The sequence below is a fragment of the Aphelocoma coerulescens genome, chromosome 21, assembly GCF_041296385.1.
Source record: "Aphelocoma coerulescens isolate FSJ_1873_10779 chromosome 21, UR_Acoe_1.0, whole genome shotgun sequence".
Classification (NCBI taxonomy): domain Eukaryota; kingdom Metazoa; phylum Chordata; class Aves; order Passeriformes; family Corvidae; genus Aphelocoma; species Aphelocoma coerulescens.
The window spans coordinates 5,557,854-5,574,154 of NC_091034.1; the positions used below are offsets into that span (position 1 = coordinate 5,557,854).

General features: G+C 46.1%; 1 protein-coding gene across 3 annotated transcripts; it reads left to right on the top strand.

The window, feature by feature from the left end:
- The first annotated feature begins 11 nt into the window (after positions 1–11).
- Positions 12–14,969, top strand: CEP104 (centrosomal protein 104). Of its 3 annotated transcripts, none has more exons than XM_069035204.1 (22): positions 12–98; positions 744–907; positions 1,428–1,601; positions 1,885–2,023; positions 2,646–2,711; positions 3,073–3,149; positions 3,293–3,461; positions 3,743–3,901; positions 4,499–4,726; positions 4,938–5,141; positions 5,634–5,801; positions 6,377–6,550; positions 6,904–7,080; positions 8,044–8,250; positions 8,715–8,831; positions 9,260–9,296; positions 9,375–9,456; positions 10,057–10,165; positions 10,441–10,579; positions 11,290–11,357; positions 11,593–11,683; positions 12,839–14,969. In XM_069035204.1, exons 2-22 carry the CDS (start codon positions 795–797, stop codon positions 12,964–12,966), a joined length of 2,826 nt encoding a protein of 941 aa, XP_068891305.1. In that variant the 5' UTR covers positions 12–98; positions 744–794; the 3' UTR covers positions 12,967–14,969. The 3 variants fall into 3 exon arrangements, with proteins under 3 accessions (XP_068891305.1, XP_068891303.1, XP_068891304.1); XM_069035202.1 differs by lacking the exon at positions 12,839–14,969 and adding an exon at positions 12,210–12,832; XM_069035203.1 differs by lacking the exons at positions 12–98; positions 12,839–14,969 and adding exons at positions 388–471; positions 12,210–12,832.
- The last annotated feature ends 1,332 nt before the right edge of the window (positions 14,970–16,301 follow it).

Here is a 16,301-nt window from a genome sequence, read left to right on the forward strand (position 1 = left end):
GCCGCCCCGCGCAGGCGCCCCGGGGCCGGCGGGGCGGTCGCGCCTGCGCGGCGGGGCCGCGTTGCCATGAGAGCGGCGATGGGGCCGCGCTGAGCCAGGTGGGGCCCGGCCCGGCGCTTCCCCCCCGCGCTCCGCTCTCCCCTCTCCCTTCTCCCCGGGGACCTCCCGAAGTCCCTCCCGAGGTCCCTCCAGGCTCCCGCGTGCTTTGTCCGCCGCCCGTCCTGGCCGTGCCCCCGGAGCGGTGCGGCCGTGACCCCTCCGGGCCTGCGCCTCCTGCGGGGCCGATGGGGGAGGGAGGGCCGGGGCCGGTGTTGGTGCCGTAACACCGGCACGGCCCGGGGTGGGCAGCGGCGGTCCCGGTGCTTGTCTTGTGTCCCCAGCAGTAGCCGCGGTGTCATTCCCAAAGAGACTAAACTGACCTTGTGCTTTGCTTTTTGTTCCTCTGGCTCCAGCACACAGACCATGGTGCAGGTACAGGTTTGGTGCAGCTTGCTCCTGTATGCATTTGGAGCTCTTAGTTTCAAGCTCCATCTTGGATTAGCAGGTTTAATTTAATGGCAGACTGCTCTGCAACTGAGCTATATCCTCGTTTTGCTCAGCACTAATCAAACCCCCACCATAAAAACATTTATGGTGCCAATTAAAGGGAATATATATTTGTACTCATCATCTACTGACTTGACAGACCACAGGATGCAATTCTTTGACTGTAGTGTCTCAGTGAATTTTTATCATCCTTCCAGAGATGAGTTTAAGCTTGAAGGCCGTGGCTGTGACCAGCTCAGCTCCCCAGGATGCCACACAAGATTGGTTTCACCGTGGTCAGTTCGTCGGGACACGAGGACGGGTTCAGCGCTCGCGAGCTGATGGTTCATGCGCCAACAGTGAACGGGTGGCGGTCGCCCAGGTACTGTGAGGGGATGGTCTTGGAGCGCTGAAGTTCTGAAGCACCAAGTTTAAAATGAGTGGCAGATGTACTGGGTGTGGTCAGAGCAGTTTGCAGCATCCCAGACTAAACTGATAAAGCAAAAAAGGTACTTTAATCCCATGGAATCGTCATCCTGGGGGGAAAAAAGCACCTTGGTTAACACCTAAAGGCACTGCATTGTATTTGAATGAAGTCCTGGAAAATGAAAATGGGAACTATTTGTGTTCTTGGCAGTCTTGGAGTTTGCAACTGCTTTGGCTTAGTATGAAAAATGTGTTTGTCTCAGCACATCCTCTGAACGTGTGAGGCACCTGAACATATGCACACAGTAAAGGGAAGGGAAAAGTTTTTCCACTCTACTCTTGGGATTCTTCTTACAATAGTTATGATGCTGGCTTACAATTAATAACTTGAAAGTTCCATAATTAAATATTGCTCAAGTTGGAAGTGAAGTCTTCTTTAAAAGGATGATTGAATTCAGAAACCGTGTCTCTTTCAGGCTCTGTCAGTACCCCCAGGAAATCATCCTGCAGTTGGTGGAGAGGTGTCGGATCCGGAAGCTGCAGCTGCTCGCTCACCAGTACATGATTGCAAGCAAAATTGAGTTCTACATCAGTGAGAGTCTGCCCGAATACTTTGCTCCCTATCAGTCAGAGAGGTTTCAGAGACTGGGGTGAGTCAGAAAGTTCTGAATGAGTTTATTGTCTCGATAAGAAAAGCTTCAGGGGAAAATAGTACTCACTGTGGGTTGTGTGTGATGTGGACATGCTGTGTAAGCAGCAGAGAGATGCTGAGCTTGTGTAGCTCTGTGACAAAGCTGAAGATGTAGGTGAATTGTCTTGCCAGGAAACAGCACACGTTGATTCAGTTATGAGGGAGTTTTAAACCCGAGGAGCAGAAATCCACCTGTGTGTTTGGATGTATCCTCTGCTCACGTGTTACGTTTTCCTTCCCAGTTATGTCCCTCTCTCAGACAATGAGAAGACTGATTTCAGAGCTCGAGAGTTGAAATCTGTGTACATGGATGCAGTTGGCCAGTACCTGAAGCTGATTTTCCATAAAAATTATGCCAATAAATACAACTTGTATGGGCAGGTGAGTTGAAAGTCCTTACCTGGTAACCTAGGTGACACTTCCCTAGTAAAGAGCAGGCACAGAAATCTGCTCCCTTGATTTGTAGAAGCAAAAAATGTTGGTAGAAAGCTCCTGTGTTTATTTTAATTTGTTTTAAAGCACAAACCACAAATAACAGGTTAAAAGTGAGTTGGGATCAGCTGGACGCACCTCATCCAGAACAAACGAGTCAAGGGCACATTCTGTCACTCTTGTTTGTGCTGAGGTTTAGCCCACACAGCAGGGTGTGTGTTGAGGACAAGGAACTCCCTTTGAGAACAGCTTTGGGGTCACAGAGCCACTCTTGAGTGTTTGGACCTGTTGTGGCATTAAGTGAAGGTGTTGCACAGCCACCGTGGTACAGACACACAAACACCTGCCTCAGTTCTGCAGGGACTCATTTCAGTTCCATCCCAGACCAGGAAAGGGAGCAGCACAACGGAGTTGTAGATTTGGTGATACATTTTCAGTGGAGCAGGAGGCACATTTATCACTCAGTGCTTCTCTCTGCTTCCACACCACCCTGATGACCACAGGCCCTGGTTTTTGTTTCAAGAAAAGAGGAATGAGCTCACATGTTTCCATTTTCTGTGAATCTCTGCAGGTTGCCCTGGTAGCTGTGAACATCATTGGGGATCCAGCAGACTTTGACAATGACAGCATGAGCAGCGTAAGTGCAAAGCATCCCTGTCCTTTTACTGATGCTCCATCTCTTCAAGAACAGGTTCCTGGAGTGAGGGGATGAACCTTTCTTCTGCCTGTTCTGTGCTGTAGCAGAGCTGTGTTGCATTAATTTATCTTTAATGTTCTCTTGAAGCAAGAAATTTGACCCTAATATGGGAATGCAAAAATTAAAACACAGTTAGTTGGGGCATTTTCATTTTCAGCCTCTCCTTGCTTCAATGTGCCCCCAAACAAAAGTGCTCTAGGTTGCAGAGCTGATGTTGGTTGTGGAAAGTCAGAATTCTGTCTTGAACACACACCTGATATTGGTGAACGTGCATTAAGATTTTTTTTCCACCCTTCCAAAGCCTTCCAGAGAGAAGCTGATAGATCACTACTTGGGAATTAAATCAGATGACCCTGCCTTAGATGGAACTTACCTTGGGTAAGGATGTTCTTTGCATATACCCTGGCAAAACCTCTGCTTGGTGTGAAGTAGTTCTTGGTCTCTGTGTTTTGTTAATTCCCTGCTAATGAAAAGAGAAGCCTGGCTTATTGTAGATTATTTTATTCACTTTATGCCTTCAGGAAACGTGACTCCATTTCACCTCTGGATGATTTGGCCTTTGACATGTACCAGGACCCAGAGGTGGCTCAGATAATCCGGAGGCTGGATGAGAAGAAGCGGGAAGCTGTGCGTCACGAGTGCTACGACCACGCCAAGAAGCTCAAACAGGCCATTGCAGACTTGCAGAAGGTATTGTTGAAAGATCTTTGGCTCCTAAGTGGAGCAGTGCTCCAGTGGCCCATCAGGGCCTTGCTGTTTGTGTGGAATCGTAATGATTTTCGATATATTTCCCAAAAGAATAGTTTTAAAATCAGATAGCTTGGTTGAGTCATTTGGCTGGAGGCAATGAGACAAGTAGAGTAAGGCAATTCCAAGAAATGCTCAGTAAGGTGATTCCAAGAAATGCTCAGTAAAGTGATTCCAAGAAATGTGCAGGAATATGGTTCCAAGGTGATTTGTACCAATCCTAGGTGGGGGAGCGACTGGGCCGGTACGAGGTGGAGAAGCGTTACGCGGTAGAGAAGGAGGATTATGACCTTGCCAAGAAGAAGAAGGAGCAGATGGACGAGTACAGGCTGAAGGTGTACCAGCAGCTGGAGCTGCACGACCTCCTGGATGCACAGCTGCTGGTGGGTGCTGTTAGTCCACACTCAGGAGGGTGTTCTAAATAGAAATGGCACAGCAACCCAGCTTAATTCACAAGTTAATGGAAATTTTGAGATTTGCTCAAGATTTTCAGCTTTCTGTTTGGGTTGGGGATTTCCCCAGCCTAAGACTCTCAATGTGGTGTTTCATGAACATGCTTAGTCTCCATAAATCACATTAAACTGTTGAGGTCTCAAGAAAATGGCATTAGGATCCTGAAATTTTTGCATAATTTCACATGATGCACATGAATAAGGTACTTTCTCCTATTTTGGAGGGGTAGAGGAGGCTTAGGTTGGTATCAAGGCTAACCATACAGAATCCATGTGATTTGGTACATACCTCCAGTTATGTAATGTTTTCAGAACAGGAAGTTTTATAATCTCTCCACACATGCACCCACACAGAATTGTTTTTTGACTGTTTCATAAAGCTGCATCCAGTGGGAATGATGACAAACCTGTGAGCCAGGTTTAATATTTACTTGAAACCCCTGGAAGCCTGTTGGCAGAGTTGTAGCTGTACTGACTGATTTTAGCACATTTTTAGCCTTGCTGTAAAAATCTCCTTCCTTTTTTCAGATCCGAAAACCACCTGAGTTGCCTCTGGGGTCTGTGAGTGGCACTGAGAGCCCCCTGAGCTCCCCTCCTGAGCCTGCAGACCCACCCCAAGGAGAGCCCCAGAGGGCAGAGTCTGTGCTGGAAGAGCAGTTGGTGGATCCCATTTCTGAGTCTGTTGTTCCCTACCAGTCCCCTCTTTCTCCTCAGACTCAGCCCACAACTTCCAAGGAAACATTTTCCAAGGAGAATGTGAGTAGTGTTCCCTCTGTTACTGTAGAAATCTGTCAGAGCAAACAGTCTGATGTCCAGCCTTCCAAACAACGGGGTCATTCTCGTGGTTAACTGGGGAGTGATGCTGCTTTGGCCTGAGAAAAATTGCACTGAGGTGAATCCAGTTAGTGATAAAACCACTTCACATCTGAGTCATTTCCAGAACAACAAATTTTATCTTTTCTGCTAGGTTGAATTTTTACCTTACGATGAGAGGCCTCTCCCAACCATCTGCAAGCAGGTGGATGAAGCTGTTGCCTACCTTGAGCCAGAGGTGACTGAAGAGGATGTGGGTGATGCTCCAAGGACTGGCAATGCTGGGGAACCCAAACCACTCACAGAGAAGGCACTGAGGGAAGCCAGCCCTGTTGTGGAGGTTTTTGGAGAGGCTTTGGTAAGAACCAGTAGAACAAACCTATGGTTTATTGTGCTCTGTGTTGAGTGGATTTTTATGTGTTCAGAGCTGCTATTTAGAAATCTGAACTTAAAATTAGGCCTTGGCTCTATGGATGCCTGCTTTCAGCATTTCTACAGATCTGTAGCTTTGGTGATTGATTACTTGCTGTGCTGATAAACAGGCAGGATCCAGCAGGCTGCTTTAGGGCATTGGTCCAGAATACCCACAACTTGCCACTGTCTTTTGCAGAGAGAGAGAAACCCTCACTGTGTCTGGAAGGGCTCCATGAGCCTGACCTGTTAATCCCATTTCTCTGATCCCATTCCAAAATGTGTGCTTTTAATAAAGCCAGATTCCTGTGGGGAACACCTGGGGATTTCATGCTTCAGTTGATACGTTCTTTGTGAGTCTGGTTCTCTATATAAATGTTAAATATGTGTTGAAATATCTGCAGGGACCTTTTAAGAGAGAAACTTGTTCTGTGCTCAGGTTTCAGGAGCGTATTCCAGAACTTGGTCGTGTCGAGAGGACGCGTTACTGGCTGTGTACAAGAAGCTGATGGAAGTGTCAGTGGACACTCCAAAGGAGGATTTAAGGAACCTGCTGAGAGCTGCTGTTTTCCTTGTGGAAAGGGCCATCAAAGACACTGTGTCTTCAGTAAGTTGGGATAAGTTTGATGCTCCAGTGAAGAACTGGCAGCCAAAATTGCAGAACCATGGGGTTGAGATACTTGGAACAAATTGTTTATAAATCTGCTGTTAAGTCCAAACCCAAAACCCCTCTAAAACAACTGGGCAGTATCTGGCGTTGAGCAGATGGAGAACACTACCCTGGGCTGAGCCATGAGCTTGAAAAGCATCTGCTGATGCAGTAAATGTGCAGTGAGGTTGGGCCTTTTTGTTTGTTAAAGTTGAAATACAGCAATGAAGTAACTTTTAGTTACTTCACTTGAGAGCTCAAGGGACTGCACTTAGCTGAAGGACACTTGGGCATCAAATAAACCTTAAATAAGAAGAAAAGAAGAAAATTGAGTTGTTACTCTTTATAAAAGAATTTCTGAAGCCTTTCATCTAAGTCCTAGCAACAGGTTTTCTGGAAGAGGGTTGCCTGAAGTAGCTGCCATTAAGGGTGTTACTCTAATTCCAGATTAAGAATAGATTTTACTGTATTGTCTGAAAACAGGGGGCTCTGTGTTATTTTTGCTCAGTGTTTCCCTTTTCTTTCTAACTTAGGTTTTTCAGGCTTCCCTGAAACTTCTAAAAATGATCATTACCCAATATATACCAAAACACAAACTAGGGAAGCTAGAAACTTCTCATTGTGTGGAAAAAACCCTGCCACATTTGCTTTCTAGAACAGGAGACTCCTCATCCCGTCTTCGTCTTCTGGCTTCAACCTTCATCCAGGTGGGTGTTTCCCTTCAAATTTGGGAGCTCACAGGTGGGAAGCACCTGATCAGAGTGGGCTGTGAGACCAGGGTTGGCTGCTGAGAAGTGTTACATCTTACCACAGAACCTTATCACAGAATCTTATCAGAGAATAGCTGGGGTTGGAAGGGCCCTCTGGAGATCATCCAGTCCAACCCCCTGCCAAATCAGGGTCACCTGGAGCAGTCTGGGGCTACCTGCTCCTGCTGCAGATGTGACTCGTGTGTTCTTTGTTGCAAGTGACTTACAGAGATGAGAAAACTCTCCTTTGCAGAGACAGGTAGTTGTCCTCATGCAGTGTCTGCCTGCTCACTGCCTCTGTGTGTTCCTAGGAAATGGCACTGTGCCCTGAAGTGAAACCTCTCCAGATTATTCCAGTTCACCTGGTTAAAACATTTAAACCAAACTCCCCAACACACCTGGCAATGAGTCACGTGGAATTGGTGGAATCTCTCTTGAGAGCCATGGGGACTGAAAACTCCGGGTTCACCGTCAACAACGTCATGAAGGTAAGAGGTTGAGGTTACAGCACATGGAGGATTTTCTGATGGTTTTCTGGGGGCTTGCCTGGCTGGTTTGGAGTGCTTGAGAATTTCTGAAGAGGTATATTCCCCTGATCAACAGTGCTGGTAATTTTAGACCAGGCTGGGCAGGGCTTGGAACAACCTGGTCTAGTAGGAGGTGTCCCTGCCCATGGTATGGGGTGGAATGAGATGAGCTTTAAGGTCCCTTTCAACCCAAACCACTCTAGGATTCCATGAATCAAGATATGGGGAAATAAGAATCAATAGGTGTACTAGTTTGAAAACAAACCAGTGGGAGGCACCAAGTCAGAAGAACAATTTAATGGGGAAAATTAAAGGAAAGGGAAAAAAGAAAGACTAAAAGAAAACACTGGTTCGAACTGACAGAGTCAAGATACAACCTGAGTCCCTGTTAGGCAGGGTGGTGGTAGCATTCCTCTGAAGCAGTGATCCTGTAGAGAAAAAAAAGGTCTTCTCTTCCTCAGAAGGTCTGGTGGTGGCTGTGTAGCTCCTGTCCTCTGGAAATCCAGTGGAGAAGGGTTGTCTCTGGTGTTCAGTCTCAGATTATATCCACGATGGGATGCTTGGTTCCTCCCTCTGGGTGGAGCATCTCACAATGGGGTAATGAGTCATGAGGCCAAGTGTTGATTAGGCTCATTAACAGAAGATAGTCTGGAGGGAGTTATCTCTGACTCATGCAGCAGGACAAGGATGGGCCATTAACAGCAAGATAGTCTGGGGGGAGGAGGCAAGGAAACACTGCCCCACCTGATTTCAACAGCTCATGAGGATGGTAATAGAATACACTTCAACCCAGGACAATGGGTTAAAAAGTATTTGCAAAACCTGTCTTGTAGGAAGATTTCTCCTGCTGCAGGAGAGTCTTGGACTAATAAATCCTTAAAAATGCGAGAGAAGTGAGACATAATTTTTTACAATGATTTTCAGTTTGCCACGGGGGCTCTGGAGCACAGGGCCCACGAGGTGCGTGAGGTGGTGCTGCGGATCATCTTTGCCCTGTACAGGGAGCACAGGGCAGCCGTGCTGGAACATCTCCCTCCAGACGACGCCGGCGCCCGCAAGACCGTGCGCTACAAAACCCTCTTCGATGGGTTTGCCAAAATCGATGGGAAATCTTCTGAAACTGAAAGGAGGGTATGTAATGAGAGGGCAGAACGTACAGGGCCACTTCAGACACGGCAGTTGGCTGAGTAGTATCGTGATTTCGTGGCAGGTTGGATGCTGCACAGGTAGCAGAGTGTCTTCAGGTGTGTGGGTAATGTTCCTTAGTGTAGAAGGCTCAGTGCGTTCCCTATACTCACTGTTGGGAACAAAGCCAACAAGGAATACAGAGATGGACAAGCAGTTGGGAAAATGCACAAATGCTATTTTCTGCTGTCAGCCATTGGGAACAGTAAGCCCAAAGGCTGTGCTGTGTGTTCCTTTCACAGAGGAATTTGGGAGAAGGGAGGTGTCGCTGTATCACACTCATCACTTAACCAAGCAGGAGATTTCCTGTCCTGTATCAACCATGAGCACTGTGCTGATGTGTTTTGCAATATCTTGTGTATCAGGGATGGTTCCAAAGCTTTTGGAACTGACAGAGTATTTCCTGCCAGGCACAGAGGAAAGCAGCAGCAGAAGCAGAGAAACAGACAAAGGAGGAAGTTAAAGTTCTAAAAGGCCACCCAGCAGCTCTAAAGTTAGAGTTACTAGAAGAGGGTGAAGCTGAAGAGGTGAGCATGTTTCAGTTTAAGATTATTTTAATCCTTTGCTCCTCGGGTATCATGGACTTAGACAATGAGCATTGGAGTTGTCTCATTAAAAAGAAACTCCAGATATACGCTGGGTGACTTTTCTCCTCAGCAGTCCAGTTTAAAATCTGGGGTGTTGTTTTTCCTAACATAGTGTAAAATCTGGGGTGTTGTTTTTCCTAACATAGTGTAAAATTTGGATTCTTTACTATAATATAACAATATAATAATACCTTTATAATATAAAATAGTACCTTAATACAAGATATTTGCCCTAGAACCAGAAGCACAAACATTGTAGTGCATTGGCTCTGCTTCTAAATTTTAAATTCCAGACAGAAATCAGAATATAGTGTGTTCCCTTTCTCCCTGGAAGGCAAATTTCTGAGTTAAATTTCTTTGTTCAATAGGAGAAAGAATCTGATTTTCAGAAGACAGAGATTCGAGGTAGGTAGTTTCAAATAAGAGTTAAGAAACATAGATGAATTAAGATGTGATCTTGGTTTAATAGTTCTCTCCTTACAGGTTACCAGCTCTATGGAAGCCCTCAGGCTACAGCAGCAGAGATTCAGGAGGAACTTTCCTCTGTTGCAAATTACCTGGATAAGTAAGTGAGATGAGCCTCTAATCACCTTAAGCACTTGGTGTCATCTGTGAGCCCCTAACAGTAATAACGTTTTTCCAGTAGATCAAAGCTAATACCTTCAGCAGTGAAACAATAAAGACTAAAATTTCCTCTAACACATTTGGAATTATCACCAGGCAATCCTAGCTGCTTTTTTTTTTTTTTTTTTAAGTTCTTGGATAGTGTGACTTTGTATTTTTTTTTCCTGAGTGTTTGCTTGTGGGATAAGAAATAGCCAGAGTTTAATGTTCAGCTGCCAGTGTGAAATAAGGGGAAAATGTGGTGTGGCTTTGCTGGGTGTTTTAGGGGGAGGGTGTAGAGGAAGCCCTTGGGAATTCTGGAGCCAGGAAAGCCAGTTTTGGTGGGCTGCTGTCAGAACTTTTGTGGAATTTTCTATAGGAAAAATGCTATATAGTTGTATTTACCATAAATTACAGTACCTGCCCCATCCTCAGGTCAGCACTACACAGGGGAAAGAACATCTTCAAAATATTGGCTGTTTTTCAGAACGGCTTGGAACAGAAGGAACGGGGCTCATCCATTTCTCTCTGATGTCACTGATGTTTGTATTTTTTTTCCCAGCTTGTGTATTTTTTGTGGTGAAAGGAACAAGTCCTTCACAGAGGAAGGGTTGGATCTGCATTACTGGAAGCACTGCCCCATGTTAACCCGATGTGAGCACTGCAAACAGGTCAGACTGAGCTTCCCACAGCTACTAAAGACATTGACTGCTGTTACTCTGGTTTAGAGGCACTGTCAGATATTTAATGCTCAGGCAGGTGAATTCTGAACACACCTGTGTGATTTGGGTAGCACTTTTGGAAAAGAGCAGCATTAGAAAATGAATTAATAAATGGACTGAAATGGAATTTTCCCTTTGTCCTTTTGGAAGGTGAGGCTAAAGTGATGTTTTTTTAAAATCCCATCCCTATTTGCTCAGCACAAACCTTCGTGGCTGTGTTGCAGATGCTGGAGATTGCCAGCCTGACAGAGCACCTGCTGACTGACTGTGACAAAAGGGACAGCTTTGGGAAGTGCCCACACTGCAGAGAGGCCGTGCCCAGGGATGAGCTGCCCAGACACACAAAGAGCAGGATTTGCAATCGTGAGTAGCTCCAAACAGGAAGGTGGAACATCAGAGGTTCAGACTTTCAAACACCAGGGATCTTTGGCAAGTCAGGCTGCTTGTGTTTCAGCCTTAGGGATCTAAGTAAATCCTCAGGAGGGAGAAGATTTGGGATAAATACCTGAGTTTTGCAGTGCTTGGCCTCTGTGAATGTGTGTGGGGAGGGTGAGTGAAAAGACTGGAAAATCTCTACCATATCCCTGTGGATTGAGCACTATCCCAGCACAGAAAGGACATGGACCTGTTGGAATGAGTTCAGAGAGGGCACCAAGCTGATCAAAGGGATGGGTCGCCTCTGCTGTGGGGAAAGGCTGAGAGAATTGGGATTGTTTAGCCTGGAGAAGAAAAGGCTTTGAAGTGACCTGATTGTGGCCTTCCAGTGCCTGAGGGGGCTACAAGAAAGGTGGAGAGAAACTGTGTACAAGGGCCAAGAGTGGCAGCACAAGGGAGAACTGGATGATCTTTAGGATCCCTTCCAATCCAGGCAATTCTGGATTCTGTGATTCCTTTTGATCTTGTTTTGATGAAGATGATTAAACATGGAGCTTCTTTGGGAGCAGTTAATGATAATGGGGCAGAAGCTGGGTTAGTCATGGGCTAGTTTATGCTATTTGCTGTGCAAATTCTCTTCTTGTGTCTGAAATGAGCCTCTCTTTGCAATTCTTACATTATTTTTCAAACAATTTCAGCTGCCAAACCAGAAAATGTGGCTAACCGTTGCCCTCTGTGCCATGAGAACTTTCCCCCTGGAGAGGAGGTGAGGCCACCCTTCACTCTGATGTTGTTATGGGTTGTTTTCATGGGACATACCTTTCAAGATATATTAAAATAATGGATATATTAATTTCTATTTCATATCAAGGATCTCACACTTTGAAAAAGCAGATTAAAGTGCTGTTGCCACAAAGCCTGTACACAATTATCATTTTCCCCATGTGACATTGGCTAATTTTGCTGGAGTTGTACTATCCCTTCTTTGTAATTGACTTCAGGCCTGGAGATCTCACCTGATGGACAGAGATGGCTGTAAAATGAACCAGCGGAGGACATCCCCCATGAACAAAACCATTCTGGTGCAGCCTGGTAAGACATTAGTTAGTGATAATAACATTTGCTTAATAAGGAAAGTGTTTCATCCCCGAGAGCTGGGTCTGTGCAACTCGTGGTTTGCATTTGTGTGAGCTAAGTGATAGTTCTTGTGTTGGAGCAGTGTGCTTGGGGAGCAAATTCCCAAAATCATGCAATAACAATCATGTTAAAAGGAGGACACAAGCTCAGCGGGTGGGGAAAACTGGCAGATTTGATAAATTGATCAGTTCAGGGTTTTTTTCTGCAGAACAGGATGACCATGAATAGAACAATCAGCTGAACAGTGTTCTGGAAAGCTCCTGAACGCTGACACAGGGAACCAGAGCCTGATTTAGCTTTTAGTGGCCAATCAAAGGCTGCTAATCTGATCCTAATTACAGGGTGAACTGAACAGTGAGTGCTGTGCACTGCTTTTCCTTTCCAGTCCAGACCCAGGAACTTGACAGATTTATCATTGTGCAGCTTTTTTACTGTCAGAGAGACTTTGATGCTGATGTCAGGTGGTGTTTTTTTTTAACAGTTCTCTTTATGAAGCACGTGGAAAATCCTTTTATTTCCAGAACACAGAAGTTAAACAAACTGTCTGCAGCACCAGAACTTTCAGCCAGTTACATCCAAACCTTTCCTCCTTCAGACTCTGGAGTTTTTTAGTCAGCTGCATGTTCAGAGTTCACCTGCTCTATCTGAGCTGTGCTTGCTCATATCTGCATGTCAGTACTCCAGGTTCCTGGAAGGAGCTCTGGAATTGCCCATTCCAGCTGACCTTAATGAATCATAGGGGTTAAACTCGGCACTTCCCAGTCTTAAACTGGATCCACAGTTCAGTCTGTCCTCAGCTTTGCTGTTTGTCCTGGCTAATGAGATGCCAGGCAGTTGTTAGTTTGTTGCTGCTTAGAATTTGGAAGCAGAAGCAAATCCTGCCTGGATAAACTCTGATTCCAGAGCTATTTCCTAGAGATAGGAAAAGGAACCCTGACCATGGAGTCTGAGCACTGCTGGTGTGGAACATGCTGAGGCACAATGCCTGTCAGCTTCTGGTTGCTTCAGTCATTCAGACTTAACAGATCTTGGGAATCAAAACGATGGATTAAGTTCAGCGCTGGGACTAGATGTGCTTGCAATAATGGTCTCTATTTTTTTTCTTCACAGCCAAAGTAGGTGGCTACTGTTTGAGGAAACCAGGTCCTTCAGGAGCAAAGTTTCAACCTCCTTTAGTAGGAAACAGGATCCGAGCGGGCCCAAATAAAAGCAGTGGCAAAACATACTCAAAGCGATGACAGGACAAGTATTTCTTCCTTTGTCTTAATAACTGGGCACGTGGCTGTTCAGAGCTATTTAAGAATTGTGGGCAACTTGTATCATCTTTTCTGAGGGCTGTTTTTAGCCTTGATCAGTGCCTGGTGTGATCCCCACGGCCGTCCCTTGGCATTGCTGTCACTGCAGCACTGGGCTTTGCTCCTAAGAATGCTCATGTTAGAAATACCAAATATTCTGGGCCACAGACATTATTTTGACAGATAACTCTGCTCTCCTTTCCAATCCCATGTCTGTAATTTAATGGGTTCAAGCACATTAATTATGTCAGGGGAGTGAAGTCTCTTCCCTGGGTCCCCCGAGGTGCTTGAGGAACGGGAGCCAGGCGTGGGGGAAGCCTGACCTTACGTGTATGTCAGATTTAGGGTTCTAAAGGCAGCAGAGCTGTACCCAAAGCACTGCTCAATCCCAGGAATTAGCACCAGATGGAAAAGCCAGAGGGCTGGTTGGATGTTCTCCTGTGTTGTGCTGCTGTGTAGGAGGTGACAGGACATTGTGGCCTCTCTTACTGTGCACCAAGTGCCTTATGAGCCCACTTGGCAGGAGGGTTAAACTAAACCCTCCAAGTCTGTGTCCCCAAGAAATTGCCCCTTACAGAAATGAAAAAATAATCTTGGTTGGGCCCTGAAGAGTTGAATTAGTAAATTTAGACCTTTTTGCCTGCTTTAGTGCACTTTCAGCTCAAATACTGAGCTTTTCTAGTTAGATCTTGATTAACACAACCAGCCACAGACTGCAGCATGTGTCTTTAACAGCTTCAGAGAGACAAAGTCTATTAAGACCCAAAGCATGAAGCTTTGTACCAAAGCAGCAATTCTCACATCTCTACCTGTAACATTCCAGCTGTTGCTTTCCAGGATGGAATTGGTGCCATGGGCATGGGAATGAGTGATCATAATAGTATAAGGGGAAATTTGGGGGTTTTTGCTCCCATGGAGTGAACGTGTGGTGGTGTTTCATATATACAGAGCTGATTTTGTAATACAGTTTTTCTAGTTTGCCTGCAGCCCACTTAGCAGCTTCTGGGTTTTCCAGGTAGATCAGTATGCTTGGATTTCAAAAAATCTTCGTATAAATTGTTTCTCTAACTCTTCCAAATCCATATCTCAATAATTACACACACATTAGGAACATACATACAATCATATCTATATTAACAAATACACAGGTATTTTTATTTTCCCTTTAGTGACACAGGTTCCTATTTGAGAGCCTAGTATTCTGTGTGCTGAATAAATAATAAATATCTAAAAATAACCATTGATCTTGCTCAGAGGTGTAAGGATGAAAACTACTCTGTGGTACGATAAGGAAATAACTTAGCAGTGATAAAATGGCAACTTTTTGGAATGTGAAAGGACCCTTTTGGAACACAGTAGGACCACCAGTGTCATCTTTAAAAGTGGATTTCCTGGGGCTGTCCCTTAATAAACAACCTGGGTTTGCCACAGTGGCAAAATAAGCACTGGGGTGAAAAACACTGTGAGGTTTAATGCTGTGCCATGAGGTCTTGAGCAAAAGGTTCCAGAGGAAAACCATTGCACAGGTGCAAGTCTGAGCAAGGGAAAGAAGGTTTTCGAAGTGTTGGACTGGAAACTGGATTTGGCAACAACAGAACCGCAGTGGGAATGCAAGGAAAGAGTGTGGTCCTGAGCTCAGGGCTGGTTTCTGTGTCATCTCTGTCCGAGTGAGCTGTGCCTGAGTGTCAGTTGAGGTGTTTCCATCTGAGTCACTTCAGATTATTCCAGAACAGCCCATGTCCCTGTGTGCAGGAGCTGATCTCATCCCAAAAGACCTCTTGGTGTTCCACTACCCCAAGAAGGCAATTTATAGTGATTGCGTGTTCCTAAGTGCTGGATGAACAGAGCAAGTATTGAAATCTGGGAGATTTTCTCAAGAAAAGGAGTCACTTGTGTTAAATGTCAGTTATTTTTATTGCACATATTTAATAAATTACTTTAGCCAGTCTGGAGGGTACCTCTGCATTTTCCAGCTGCTACAATGGAAATCGGTGCAGGGGGGAATGAGGGCATGGCTCCTGCAGCACCTGGGGCTACGTGTGTGTGCTGTACCTGGACCTGTGTGAGGTGTACCTGTATGTGTGTGAGCTGTACCTGGACCTGTGTGAGGTGTACCTGTATGTGTGTGAGCTGTACCTGCACCTGTGTGAGGTGTACCTGTATGTGTGTGAGCTGTACCTGGACCTGTGTGAGGTGTACCTGTATGTGTGTGAGCTGTACCTGCACCTGTGTGAGGTGTACCTGTGTGTGTGAGCTGTACCTGGACCTGTGTGAGGTGTACCTGTATGTGTGTGAGCTGTACCTGCACCTGTGTGAGGTGTACCTGTATGTGTGTGTGCTGTACCTGCACCTGTGTGAGGTGTACCTGTGTGTGTGAGCTGTACCTGGACCTGTGTGAGGTGTACCTGTGTGTGTGTGTGTGCTGTACCTGCACCTGTGTGAGGTGTACCTGTGTGTGTGTGTGAGCTGTACCTGCACCTGTGTGAGGTGTACCTGTGTGTGTGTGTGCTGTACCTGGACCTGTGTGAGGTGTACCTGTATGTGTGTGAGCTGTACCTGCACCTGTGTGAGGTGTACCTGTATGTGTGTGTGCTGTACCTGGACCTGTGTGAGGTGTACCTGTGTGTGTGAGCTGTACCTGGACCTGTGTGAGGTGTACCTGTGTGTGTGTGTGAGCTGTACCTGCACCTGTGTGAGGTGTACCTGTGTGTGTGTGTGAGCTGTACCTGCACCTGTGTGAGGTGTACCTGTGTGTGTGTGTGCTGTACCTGGACCTGTGTGAGGTGTACCTGGACCTGTGTGAGCTGTACCTGCACCTGTGTGAGGTGTACCTGGACCTGTGTGAGCTGTACCTGGACCTGTGTGAGGTGTACCTTTGTGTGTGTGCTGTACCTGTGCACATTGTACCTGTGTGCGTGTGACCCCTACCTGTGTGTCGTGTGTACCACAGCGTGCTGCAGCTGTGTGAGCTGAACCTGGACCTGTGTGTGCTGTACCTCTACCTGTGTAAGTTGTACCTGTACGTGTGTAAGCTGTACCTAGACTTGTGTATGTTGTACCTGTGTGCGTGTGACCCCTGCCTGTGTGGCCTGTGTACCAGAGCGTGCTGCAGCTGTGTGAGCTGAACCTGGACCTGTGTGAGGTGTACCTGGACCCGTGTGTGCTGTACCTCTACCTGTGGAAGTTGTACCTGTACGTGTGTGAGCTGAACCTGGACCTGTGTAAGTTGTACCTGTACGTGTGTGAGCTGTACCTGGACTTGTGTACATTGTACCTGC